Source organism: Plasmodium inui, assembly GCF_000524495.1.
Source record: "Plasmodium inui San Antonio 1 unplaced genomic scaffold supercont1.20, whole genome shotgun sequence".
Classification (NCBI taxonomy): domain Eukaryota; phylum Apicomplexa; class Aconoidasida; order Haemosporida; family Plasmodiidae; genus Plasmodium; species Plasmodium inui.
Window position 1 is genome coordinate 84,050 of NW_008481854.1, and position 13,869 is coordinate 97,918.

Below are 13,869 nucleotides of genomic sequence, written 5' to 3' on the forward strand. Positions count from 1 at the left end.
ACCGGGAAAATAAAAAAAAAAAAAAATTCAAACTGCCACTCGGGTATGCCTCCACATAGCAGCAGAATTAATTCGTAGGACACTTCGTCGATTTTGCAACGGGAGAGGAAAAAAAGAAATGCGTGTATGAAATTTTCCAAGTTGTCACATGCAAGAAAAAATCTGCCAACGTTGTCAGAGGAATATCTTTGAGCTGACAGGCTTCCACACAGATGAACCAACAGTCAGATGACCCTACCTCATTGCAGTGAAAAAAAAAAAAAATGGCAAAAGGAAGGTAGCACTGATCCCCAGGGTGGATTTGTGGAATGTGCGTTTGGGTTACACTCTGCCTTTTTGTTACGTCACCCGACTCTTCACTGCATGGGGGTTTTGCTGTGCTTTTTCCGTTTTTTTTTTTTTTTTTCTCCAATGCAGAGAACGCAGGGTGAACCGTTGCTGCAATGTCAAAGAGGGGAAAATAAAAAAAAAAAGAAAAAAAAAAATATTACCTCTTTTTTTTTTCCTTTTGCATACTTAACGAAAAAGAATAAAATAAACTTAGTCATACAAACTAAACACGTCAATGCTATTCCTTAGGGATAGCCCTTCAGTTTCCCTTTGTGTTATTTTATTTTGTTTCCTTCTGCGTCATTTTAAGGTAATTCTTTTTCGCGCATGGAATAGTGACTCTTTAGAGTGAAGTTTTTTTTTCTTTTTTTTCGCTACATTCTCTTCGATAACGTTTCTTTGCCCCTACAGGAGGTGCCTCTTTGAAGAAACCTAGTTCTGCGTGACTCCTGTGACAGGGGGAGAGCGGCGTCGTCACTTGCCAGGTGAAGCACCAACGGGGGAATACCTCCCAGGGGGTAGTTTATTGGAGGGAAGTAGTTTACTACAAGGAAGTAGTTCATTACGAGGAAGTAGCTAGGAAGCAGGACGGGACTTATTGCACCGTCACAACAGTACACGCTTACTTTACGCATGCGCTTCTTCTGCTGAGAATTCCCCTGCACCACTGCGGCCTCAGTGGAAAAAGGCGAGTTTACACCTTGCACATTTGACGAATCAGTTTTTTGGAGAGGAGAGTCTGCGCGGTAATCAGAGGGTCAGGAGGACACACTTTAATCTATGCGCCGGTAAGGAGCGGAACGAGGAGGTAGTAGCTTGGAAGGGATACAGACGGAAGTAGTTCTCAACCTGGGGGTGCAGTAACGCGGATGCACAGTAGCATGTGTCCGTGCAAAAGCGCTCACATCAGTATACACCTCTGCGCCGCGTCCCTGCATGCTACTCTCCCGTGTGTACATCCCCCCCAGGAGCACCCCGACAACTTCTTCCCCGTCCCCTTCGCAGACGGTGCGAGGCCAAATGGAACAGCCGTCCATGCCGCTCTGGCTCAACACGTTCGAGGAGGACATTGACACGTATATCTTCATTTCCTCAAGGGACAACAAACTTTATCTAGGTTAGCCCGGCGAGGACAGTCAGTGCTCCCCCAATGCGCCCCACGGCGTCCAGCTGTTCTTTGCACCAACGCAGTGCATCAATCTACCTATTAGCGCAACCATCTACCCATTAGCGTATCAAGCTACGTATTACCACATCCCCCCCTCTTCTTCCTCGCACACACAAATTCCCTCCTGTGGCTTCTCCCCTCGAAAGGAATACTGAGGACGTACGATCAACATGGTAACATATTTCTAACCCACTGTGTCGAGAAAATAATAGTCCCCGATAGGAACTACTTTTCGGATGTCTACGTTGGTAATGGGGAATATTACTCTGTTTGGCGCTGCATGTTTGTGTGATGCCTTTCACTTGTGAGACTGTACTGAATTGGGTGACCTCCCTCCCGTGCTGTTATCACCGGCACGTATTCGTCACCCCTCCCATGTTCTCACCGCGCGCCCCACCCCCTCCCCAGGAAATCTCATCATCAGGGGAGACAACATCGCCTACTTCGGCTCTGTGGACGAGGACAAGTACGCAAAGATGTTTGACTATTCGCAACAAAATAAGGGAGGTAATGAAGCGGGGGATACCTCAGAAGGCGAGATGCCAAGGAGCCAAGGGCCCCTCACTTCCGAAAACCTTGTCCTACAGTACAAACCAATAAATCAAATTTTGAGTTATCTGCCAGATAATAATCTCGACTTCTCCGTTTTTGAGAATTAAGATTTCAGTCTGGATGATAAAAGTTAAAATGAAGAAGAGACGATCGAGCGGGGAAAAAACCTCACATTGGCATGCGCCGCAAAACGAGGAGAGCACACACACATCCCCTTTTTATGCTCGAAAATTCGGTGTGTACCCTCCACCCCAAGAGTTCGGATCACATTTATTAACCCATTTTTTCCTGCACTGTGCAGCTGATTACCACGTGCACATTTGCGTGGGGGGAAACGGCGAAGCTCCGCCAGCAATTTGACCCCATTCGTGAGTTCTCATTTACAGCACAAGAGGACGCACGAAGAGGCTGCCTCATCTTACTTATCATCCCCTATCTGATGGTTTTTCCTGTGTTGGCTTTCTCTTCTATTCCATTTGGACATTGTCCCATTTGGGAAGTCAGTTTTGGGTTTTTCCACCCGTTGCGCAGTCCTTTCGTTGCGCCCCCTCTTTTTTTATTTTTTTTTAAGTCCGCTTATCTTTCCCGTGCTTGCTTCACCGGGTAGCCGCAGCTGGCACTTCTCTCTGCCCCCATTTGCTTATCTCCCTTCCCGCTGCCACGTCGTCCCTTTTTTTTGTGTGTCTCCACCTGCTCCTTCGCCCCGTACAGCAACTTATCCTATTTTCTTATGTTCTGCTCTATTCTGTTGTGTTCTTTTCTTTTCTATGTTATCCTGCTGTACCCTCTCCTACATTAACCTCCCCTGTCTGGTCCCATTTCTTCCACTTGTCTCCTCACCTGGGTAACTTTTTACTCCACCCGACGTAGACATTTGGCGAATTACGGATAAGTAATTTTTTCCCTCTTTCACTATTGGGTCGTTAGTGATGCCGCCTTCTTTTTTGTTTGGCCTCCCCCTACTCGTTAACTAAAGGTGTATTCGTTCCTCCGAAGGAGGGTGTAGGCGCTACGTTTACTTGGCCTCGGAGTAGCAAAGGGAAGAAAAGAAAGAAAAAAAAAAAAATATCACCATATGGTGTCTATACAGAGCATCTGGCTGAGTCAAGTTCGGTTACACCGAGACTAAATTGGACGAAGTTAGATTCGATAATTGATAACGGTTGTTTGGGCCATGCAGGGGTAAAAATTGAGAGAATTGAAAAAATTGAGAAAAATGAGAGAATTGAAAAAATTGAAAAAAATGAGAGAATTGAAAAAATTGAAAAAAATGAGAGAATTGAAAAAATTGAAAAAGTTAAAAAAATTGAAAAACTACGCAACATGCTTGAACAAACCGCGACATCCGCTTGGCACATGGGTACGAATAAATCTTCGCAGAGATTCACATACTCGCCGTGCACTCATGCACAGGAAGCCCCTGCTCCCCTGTTTTCTCCCTTCCTCTTCGCTGAATACTTTTTAGAGCAGACAGACAGAAGTGGGCCACGGAAAGCTCTATTTAGGTGTAGGGGAGAGGTCCCCATCATCACATGTACGTACGTACAGACACACACATACACACACAAGTTCGATGTGAACATAAAAATCAGGGGAAGCATTAAAACAATTAGCAGCGAAATTTCTCGAGGCCAAAGGGAAAAAAAAACAACAGTATCAAAAAAGCAGCAGTAAAAAAGTAGAGGAAAAAAGCAGAGGCATAAAGAAGTGGCATAAAGAAGTGGCAAAAAGCATTGCCCAAATTTCTTCAGCGATGACGTAAACACAGGAGAAGCTCGCGAATACAAATTTCCGAAATGCTCAAAAAGTTGGCTGCAGGAATTTCAAAAAAAAATAAAATAACAATAGCGTGAGCAATGTTAACAACAGCTGCAACTGCAACTGCACAGCAACAATGGGGGGGCGAGAAGCTGCACGAGGGGGACGGGCTGCACGGCAAATGGACGCCACCCACACAGAAGAGGATAAACTGAATGCTTCAAATTTCAGGCGTTCTTTTGCTTTCACTCGAACGAGTGATGTGCGCTGAAATGTACGCTGAAAGGTGGACAAAAAAAAAGAAATAAAAGAAAAAAAAATAGGGGGGGAGGCGCTCTGACACAAGGCCATGGTCAGGGATATAACACTAATTCGAAGGGGATGGTGGCAAATATGTTGTGACCTGTGGAAACGAATAGGTCGCACACGGTATACAGAGGCATAATTCCGCTGCACATCCAGCGGCACAGGGGAAAAGAAAAAAAAAAATTAAAATAGCTAATAGGAGTCCTTCGAAGAATCGCTCTCTGATTCTGACACATAACTACGCTTGCTTTTCAGCTCCAGTTGCACTTTGCACCAATTGTACATTTCTCTGCGGCGGAAGGGGAAGAAATGGGGTGATGGGGAATATGGGCAGGATAATACCGTGGGGGGGGAAGAAATGAGCGGGAAAGGGAAAACAGAGTGGTAGAGAACACTCTCATGCGTGTGGGAAAACACTCCCATGTGTGCAGGCTCCTCTCTGACCATTGGCGCAGCCGTACCTGAACACATCCGCCTTGGTGAGCTTGTCGTCCAGTTCGATCTCTCCCCCCTCGAGGGTTTTCCACACGGCTTTGCTTTTGAATTTCCGGAACAGCTGCGGAGGGGGTGGGAAGTGGGAGGTGATAAGTAATAACTGAAAAGTGAGAGGCAATAAATAGTAATCCCCGCTTGGAACGCGGCATTTACGACGGAGCAGAAGAGTGCCGTCTCAAAGCGCTCGCAGCGTGCCTCACCTCGAAGTGTATGTCTTGGTGCAACTTTCCTAGGAGTAGCTGGAAGGCGAGCTTCTCCTCCTCATTGATGGACTGCTCAAGGGTGTCCCCAGGGGGATGAAGAAGGGCCTTCTCCTTATCGACCTCGTCCTTATCAGCCTGCTCTTGTAACGCGGGCTGCGCGCCTTGGGAAGAGGAGCTCTTCTTTTTCTCCATCCTCAGTTGAACCTCAGAAATGCAGGCATTAATCTGAGTCGACAATTCGTGCACTTTCATCCAAATGAAACTAGACGGCTTGGAAAGGAACAATAAGTTATTAACGTACAGATATATGTCATTATAAATCAGAAAGACATTCTCATACCCCCCATTCTTTAACTTATCCATAATACACTGGAAATAGAAACAATTACTCTCTTCAATTTTGTTACTTATATTTTTAAAGTTATTTTCTATGTTTAATATTTTGTCATAAAAGGAGTTTCTTAGCTGAGTCAGTACTTCTTCACATAGCTGTAGCCTTTCTTTATAATCAGCTCCACTTCTCATTTCGTTTGATATGTCATTATTTGTTTTATTTCCTCTTTCGCTTGCCGAGTCGAGATGGGTGTAACCTTCTCCTTTCGGTCTCCTTTGTGTCTCGCGTTCTGTGGGAGATTCATCCCCCTTGATGACTTCGCTTCTGTCCCAGTGTATTCCTAATTCCCCTACGCGTGTTGACAATTTTCCTTCCTCTTCGCTGCCATCCTCTGCATCGTAGGGATATGCACCATTTGGATCTTCACTGTTGTCCACATAGGTGAGGTGCCCCCCCAGTTTCCTTTCGTGGCTTCCTTCCCTTTTGACGCTCGAGCTAAGTCCATCACCCTTCCACCTCTTAGCCTCCAGTAGAAGTTCGTCCAGCCTTAACAGCTCTCTCTTTTTTTTCTTCTTGGGGTCGTCCATGAGGCAGAATCTGAACCCACTGCCTGAAAGGAGGTAGGATATTATACCAAACTCCTTCTCACTGAGGTAGATTTCTCCCCTACTTACTTTTAACTCACTTTTTCTTTCATTAAACGCTGCTATGGCGGTGAGAGCTAATTCCAACTCTCCGCTCTGTGGCACGGTGTCCATCGCCTCTGCCTGGAACTCGCTGCTCGCGCCTTTGGATAACAACCCTAATTCACTTACGCTGTGTGCGCTTCCGTTAGCGGTACCATTCGCGCTGCCATGCGCGCTTCCATTAGCGTTACCATCTGTGTTTCCCTCCTCACACGAGGCACTGTTAAAATTTCCTATCTTACTGGAAAGGTTTCCAAAAAAGGAGGACGATTTCATCGCGCCTTCGTTGCGCTCGCTTTGGCCATCCGCGATGATGTGCCCGGAATGGGCTATCTCCCTCGAGTCGACGCAATAGGCAGGGTTAACCCCGTCCGACGCGCTCACCCCGTCTGCCCCATGCATCCCATCCGCTGAGCCCCCCGAGTCGTCCACAGAACCTCCGACGTGTTGACTTCCCCTTGTCTTGTCACTCCCATCTGGGCCTGTTTCTCCTACGGCCTGAAGGCCATTGTCATGATCGCTACTCCGGAGTTCGCTATCATTTTTCTCATTCATCTTTTCATTATATGAAAAACGGGGAAGCCTTTTCTTCTCTCTCTCTCGTTGGTTGGCGGTGAGATGGCGTCTCTGTGAAATCTTACGAAGGTTTTCTTCCTTTGTCTGCTTATTTTAACCTGTCTCTACTCGTTCGTTTGATATGACTGGGTGTCTTCTGTCGTGCGCGCATAGGGCCTCGGTACTTTGCGCCTTTTCCTTCTTGTGCGTTGTATGCAGGCTGAGGGGTCCGCTTCGTTCCTTTATTGGGATTGCGTCTTTCGTTTACTAGGATTGTTCCTTTCCTTTTTTGCGATCCTGCGGACGATTCTTGTGAAGATAATTATTCACTCTTTTTCGTCGTCTTTTCTCCTGTGCTGATTTAGACTTCTAACCAGTTTATCATTATCCGGCTCACTTCAAACCGCTTCCTCTGCCCCTTCTTTCGGATTGCCCCGGTCTCCACTTCACTATTTCGGGATTATATATTATTTGATGACTTTTTTGGAAGTTATAGAAACGAGGAGTACGTTGCGTTCGCATATTCTCCTACTGTCTGTGGGTATACGCACGTGTGCACATGAGTCGATGGGTGCACGTGTGCGTCCGGGGGGGGAGGGTTGACTCGGCTGGCGCGCACAGGCATGTATGTGCCGCAGCAAATGCGGAAGCGACAACGCAGAAGAGGCACGGACAAGTAACTTCTCCGAAGCAACTACAAACATGTAACTACACACAGCAGATATACACCTGTGTGGCTACACACCCCCGCTTACGCGCGACCCCCCCCCGTGCTGCTATACAAGTGCGAACAATTCTGATGCACTGTGCACCTTCTCATGTCTTCGCAATTCTTCTCCTTCAATTTAATTGAACACAAGACATTATTTTTAAAAAAGATACGCGTGATGGGAAGCCAAAATTAAAAAAAAAAAAATAGTCAGCTAGCTAGCCAATATCTAGATGAATATTCTTGACAAGGGAAAGATGGATGAAAATGGGTTGGGTACGATACTGGCACAACAGGGAATTTTTCTTTTTTTCGAAGATACTCTCATTATTCGCCTCGGCCGTCGTTTTCATGTCAGCTGCTCCGTTGGTCATCGAATTCGGCGCTCCAACGTGCGACTGCGCGGTGCGTATCGATGGATTTGACGTGTGGGCGTCTAAGTGCGGCGTGATTACCCTCTTCGTTGCGAATTAACAGCAGAATTAAAAACTGAGCGAGTGGGAGAAGGCGGTTACTGAAAGAGTCCCTCTTCCGTTAAGTCGTGCATACGCGCGGGCGCACACATGTGTATTGCAGCGAACATATGATATGCGTGTCCATATATACGTGTGCATACATACATGTGCATACATACGTGTGTGCGCATGCGATCCTGTGAAGGAATGTTTCGCAAACTGGGCTGCTGTCTATTATCCCCCTTAAAAAATACACAATTTGGCTAGCCCTTTGCAAACACAAAAAATAGGTTCAGAATTAAAAATGATTTTCGCTAATTAATGATATACAATATGACCTCCTACGCGCAGGTGATTTTATGCACACAGTGTGGCTTCTTCAAAATGGGGGGAAGGCGCTTTTTAAAAAGGTCCTCTCAGCTGGAAGGGGGGAGTTCTGTTACATTGCGCGGTTCGTATTCTGTGTATGCGCTTTGGAAATTTCGGGGTTTCGCCCTTGGTCCGGTTTTCCGCTCGTTTTTTCTGCTCCCCTTTTTGCTTCCCTTTTTTTGCCCTCTTCAGTGTCCGGATCCACCTGGGTAACTGCGCGCGTTTGGGCCACGCTTGAAAAGATTTGGCACAACTGAGCGCTACACAACTGGGCGCTACACAACTGCCTACTTGACATCGGCGCACTAGCGCATTGCACGAAAACAACGTTCACTTCACTGCAACGTGTTATAAATTCACAAATTGGGGAGATGCCATCGCATGGCGACTTCTCTTCAGCTCTGCCAATTTGACGATTCGCGTCAAATTCACCTGATTTTAAAATGACAAACAGATTTAATCGTACCTATTGACGCGCACATATTCATCATAAATTAAAATAGAAAGGGGTGAAGAAAAAGTGAAAAAGAAGCGAAAAAAAAGTGAATGAATTGGGAGCTAAAAAAGGTGTGGGAAAAAAAAAAAAATTAGCCATTAAAAGAAGAATTAAACTGGAATGGGCTAGCAACCCCCCTGCTGCCAACTGTTATCAGCTTGGGTTAAATGATTATCTCGATGGCACAATCACACAATTGTACAGAACGCAATTGCGAAAAAATTGTATATTTTTGTAAATAGTCAATTGGAAGATGTATGTACTGACTGGAGAAAAAGAAAGGTATGCTCCTCATATGCATATGACGAGTAAACTGTGGATGAATAGAAAATGCATATCTCTGTTTGTTAAAAAGGAGCTACCCGAAGTGGCACGAATGGAAGAATAAGATTAAATTGTACATAAAAGGGGAAGTATTACAAATGACGGGAATTATTGCAAATGAGGGGAATTACTGGAATAATTCCTTTTATCTGCTCTGTAAAATAAAATACGGTTTATATGCAAAGAATGAGTTGTGGCACCAATGCAAATCGATTCTTTTACAATTTTTTTACAATTTTTTTACAATTTTTTTACAATTTTTTTTACAATTTTTTCACGATTTTTTTATTACATTTTTTTTTTTTTTTTTTTTCATTTCCAAGGGCATTATATGTTCAGGCAAAAATCACTTCAGCTTCGCTTTTTTACAAGGCCTTACTACATGCAAAGGGGAAAAAAAAAAAAAAAAAAGGAAAGTGCCAAAGGGAAGGGAAAAAAAAAACCCATATGTTGGGTAAGGAAACCAGAACACGCACAATCTTAAGCATACCTACCTTTATCGTAATTGTAACTCAAATTACTCACTTTTACGTGGATACAAAGTTCCCTGGTAGCCACGTTCTCCCATATAATGATGGTAACAATGCTGCTACACGTAATTTTATGTAGCTGCCCAAATGGCGAAAGTGGGTATATTTTATATATGTACCATGCATATTCCTTTCCCAGTTCGAGTGGAAAAAACGCCACTTTAAAAAAGAGAATTTTTTTCCCCTCCCCTTCTGTGGTTACGAACACAGAACTTCGCCCTCATTTGGCATATATGCTTTTTCAACTGATGAGGGTGCTACTTTGGCGTAAAATTGGGTCACCAATTCGGTATGATCTCCTGCTCAGGACGTGATCGCCATGCCACGCGTGGGCGAGCTAATAGGCGGCGTAACAATCCGAAAAAAAAAAAAAAAGAAGGGTTATCCCTTTATATCATGTATAAATGCTTTTGCCGGACCCTGTGAAAGCGTTCCGTGCTCTACGAACACGCGGCTAAAGGGAAAATCGGTTCGGAGAAAGCTGCAACCGTTTAAAGCTTTCACCACAGGTGCGCACACTTTATAAGCATGGTAAAGTTTTTTCCCCTCGTCAATTTAACCATCTCATTACACGACATAGTTACAATTGTGAATGCGTACATAGGTATTACTGCATATCTGTACGTACACATATCTGTGGGCATACCCCTGTGTATGCCACGATGACCTATCCTACAACAACCAGGTTGTCCCCTCAGCTCCGCTACATTTGCGCGATGCTGAGGTGACCCAAACTTGAGAGAGACACCAAAGGAACATTTCATTGTGATTCCCAAAAAGGAGTAAAAAATACGTTCGCTCTAGCGCTACCTACCTGCATGATGAGGAAAATTCTGTACTTTCTTTAAATGGAAAAAAAAAAAAAAAAAAAATTGGACAGTGCTCCCAGCACGCTTAAGTTTCACCTCGCCCTGCAGGCAGATTAACTCAACCTGGCGAGTGTCTCATCACAAATGCATTTATTTTTCTACATTTGGGAGGCGGCATTAGCGGCGAGTTTGGCCAGTTGGCCAATTGGCGAATCGGCCAATCTCCCAAATGACCGTTTCACACGTCGCCCAGACAGACACACGGGACTGACCTTTGCGCAAAATGGGAGTGTGAAAATGTGAGGTGGTAGATTTCGCAAAAAAGAAAAAAAAAAGGACATTACCCTAGGGGGGGCAGAAATGAAAAATGAGGGAAAGCGGCCCATGGGGGAAGGTGTCCAATGGGGAAGTGGCTAACTGCAGGTTGGGACATCCGCTGAGTTAATTAGCATTACGGTTGAAAGTTCAGGTGGGAATTCATATTCTGCTTTGGCTTTACCGTTTTTTCGCCAACTTCTCCCACTTCGCATCCTTTTAAAGGCCGTGCGAAGTTTGTTCAGGGTGCGGCATTTTCCCATATGTGCACCTGTACGTACAAATTAGGCAATTATGCAGGGTGCATACGCGGAGAAGCGAAGCCCGGGGAGGGCGAGGCGACGAGATGTGTGAAGAAACAGGTGGGTGCTGAATAGGCGAACTGGGACCAAACAACTGTGCACGTGGCAATGGCGCAATGTTGCATATTTTGTGTATGGCGCTAATGCCCATCATGCCAATCATGTTCGCGTAAGCTCACGTGTGTTCCCCATGCCCCCTTAAGATTGCACACTGCGCAGGCGCGCAAAAACGCAAGACGGCACTTCTCACCATTCGCCAGCCCCGCAGTGTGCACAAAAAAATGCAAGAGAAGGGCAAGTAGCATTTTTGCATATGTCTAAAGGGTCACCCCCTCGCGCGAAAAACACCTGGGTGAAATGCCGCACTGGTGAAGCGCACTGGTGAAGCGCACTGGGAAGGAGAATGACAAAAAAGGAGTTTCTAAAATGATGGGGCGGGGGAAGCGCGCCTCCGTACGCTGTCACACGCCGTTAAATCAGGAAATAAGAAAATAAGCAAATGCGCAAATACGTATAAACGCATCAGCGCGTGAACGTACTTACCCTGCGCGCATATGTATGTACCTGCTCGGGGAGCTTTACCCATCGGAGGCGCTTCCCTATAGGCCATTTTGCCGCTCTTCAGAGCGCCCTACAAACTGTGAACCCCCCAAATGACGGGCAAACGGGAGATTGAAGAATTCCTCACCCATATTGGTAAAGGCGCAAAAGGAGCAGCCACCAAAGAGGCAAAAGAAACAGAAGCCAAAGGCTCAAACGCATACACATAGGCATCCCATTATGTGCGCGCGTCGGGCAGGCCGGTGCGCCTGCTGACTACGTCATAGCTCCTGAGATTCCATCGCCAGACAAACGGCCCGGAGAACTCACTTAACAATACCTTCTACATTTTTTTAATTAGGACAGAGGATGCAACGGAGGACATGGCCCTGTACTATTTGGAAGTACAATCATAAAGAGAGGACACAGTTCTGGGGGGATGGCCTCCATGGTGGCTGTCCTTTCCCCCTGTATGTATTCTTGTTTTGCTCCCCCTTTCTGTGACGCGTTTTCATCGACTCCATTTTGCTTCCTGTGTCCCTTCTTCTAACCTGACTTGGCTACCGTTTTGCACGATAGGCACCCTTTTCCATATTTACCACATTTTCCTCCCCCCCCCCCGCAGATGTGCAACGGAAACTGCAACGATGCCCTACAGCTCTATTACGAAATAAATGGAGGGCCCGCTACACACGGAGGAGAGACAGAGGATCCATCGAGGTCCCCAGAAGCCACACTGCCAGATGGAGACGTCGGACAAGCAGCAAGTGACAACAGACAAGATCGAGGGGAAGAAAATTGCAGCACCCAGTGTGACGACAGCGTTAGAGAGCCGGATAAACATTTCAACCAAGCGTTAATTCACGACATGGATTACTCCAATTTTTTACCGATTAATGCAAAGAGCAAGAATGAGAAAAAAAAAGAAATGCAATTAGGGGAAACATTTGGGAAGCTTTTTTCAGCACCAATCTCTCTCATTTGCTCTCTGTCTTTGGAAGAGGTGCGTAAAAAGGCGAGAGCGGAAAACAAGTATATCCTTGTGAGCATTCAGGATTCCGAATTTGACTCCTTGAAGTTGAATAGGGACATATGGAATAACGAAATGGTGCAGGACATAATAAAGGACTTCTTCATTTTTTGGCTGCGTCACGAGCACGATCAGGACGCAATGGTCTTCACCACAACCTACAAGGTAAGAGGGGGCGACCCCCTCACCCCCAAGGGGAGACAAGCAAAAGGAGAGTTCATGCGTACATATGGGCAACATATCTGCGCAGTAAATGCGCACAACCGACATAGGAACCCTCATCTGTGTACGTTCTTACACCTGTGTACGTCTACCTGCACCCGCGAAGGTCACGAAGCTGCCGCACATCTGCGCCCTGTGCAAAAGAACCGGACGCAAGATAAAAGTATGGAACATCAAAAATTTCGAGGATCCAATATGTGCCCAGTCGCAGTTATACGAGTTTATCGAGATGATGGTTTCTAAAAATGAGCCCGATGCAGGGACAGTGAGCAAAGGCGCTCATCCGTCTGAACTTCGCAGTGAGATAGTCCCAACGCAAGGAGAAAGTCACAACAATACCTGCAGCGTCGTCCATGCAAATGGATCTTTTAACACTTTAAGAGGGACAACACCACCTGCGGCAGGGAAAACCCATGCGGTGGATAGCACACATAAAGGTTGTGGCAGCCCTGAAGGTTTCCTAAAAGTAACCGAAGAACCGACAGCTGAGGAACGGACAAATGGGGAACCAACAACTGAGGGGAAAAAAAACCCAGTGGAGTATAACAAAATAAATAATGAGTTGTCCGAGCTACACAAATTGAGATTACAACGGTTTCGGAAGGGATAGCCGCGGGGGGGCAGCTTGTTCCATGGAAAGTGCCCTCCACGCGCAGGCACGCACGTGCGTGTATAGATCTACAGACATGGATGTTTGGATGTACATCCAGATGTTTGGTTGCACATACCGATGTTTGGTTGCACATACCGATGTTTGGTTGCACATACCGATGTTTGGTTGTACAGACATATGTCTGCATGCACATACAGATGTATTCATACACTGATGGGTTTAAGCATGCATGTGCGCATGTATATGAACGGGTGCTCCCCCCACTCAGCACCCGTTTTAGAGCGCGACATACGAGGCCAAAATATGTGCCATTCTTCATTTGGACTAAACGAAAAAAAAAGAAAAACAAAATTTCCATCAGTTTATCCTTCCCCAAAGTAACACCACACTGTATACACATCGTCTTTGTAAAAAAGTTGACGCATCCGCGCCTTGTAAAACTACATATATGCACGCACCAATGTTAAGTCATAATTCGAAAAACAAATTCAAAGGAGGGAACAACTCGTTCGTTCGTGTGACATATGTGCTACCTCCATTTTTTAGAAAAAAAAATTCTCCATTTTTATCGCCTCTGTCTCCTCCTCTTCCGCCACCCCCAAGTGGTGCGTAAAAAAAGAAAAAAAAAACGACTTGAAGGATGGGGCGATGTGACCTAATCACCCAAAGGGGGGGGAGAGAAAAAAAAAAAAAAAAAAAAAAAAAAAAAAGAGCATTCTTAAACCAGCACAAGTATCTAAAACAAACGCACGTAACTGTAAGATGCCC

The 13,869-nt window shown here is 45.6% G+C and overlaps 3 protein-coding genes across 3 annotated transcripts; 2 read left to right on the top strand and 1 right to left on the bottom strand.

The window, feature by feature from the left end:
* Nucleotides 1-1,350: 1,350 nt before the first annotated feature.
* C922_04139 (hypothetical protein) lies at nucleotides 1,351-2,157 on the top strand (the record flags this gene model as incomplete). The annotated part of the gene is made up of 3 exons (XM_008819724.1): nucleotides 1,351-1,447; nucleotides 1,645-1,746; nucleotides 1,907-2,157. The coding sequence occupies 3 exons, from the start codon at nucleotides 1,351-1,353 to the stop codon at nucleotides 2,155-2,157; spliced, it is 450 nt and encodes a 149-aa protein (XP_008817946.1).
* A 2,149-nt stretch (nucleotides 2,158-4,306) lies between these two features.
* C922_04140 (hypothetical protein) lies at nucleotides 4,307-6,387 on the bottom strand (the record flags this gene model as incomplete). Its single annotated transcript, XM_008819725.1, has 3 exons — nucleotides 4,307-4,403; nucleotides 4,576-4,670; nucleotides 4,810-6,387. 3 exons carry the CDS (start codon nucleotides 6,385-6,387, stop codon nucleotides 4,307-4,309), a joined length of 1,770 nt encoding a protein of 589 aa, XP_008817947.1.
* Nucleotides 6,388-11,349: 4,962 nt separating this feature from the next.
* On the top strand, nucleotides 11,350-13,098 carry C922_04141 (hypothetical protein; the record flags this gene model as incomplete). The annotated part of the gene is made up of 4 exons (XM_008819726.1): nucleotides 11,350-11,392; nucleotides 11,603-11,640; nucleotides 11,862-12,431; nucleotides 12,595-13,098. 4 exons carry the CDS (start codon nucleotides 11,350-11,352, stop codon nucleotides 13,096-13,098), a joined length of 1,155 nt encoding a protein of 384 aa, XP_008817948.1.
* Between the last annotated feature and the right edge of the window lie 771 nt (nucleotides 13,099-13,869).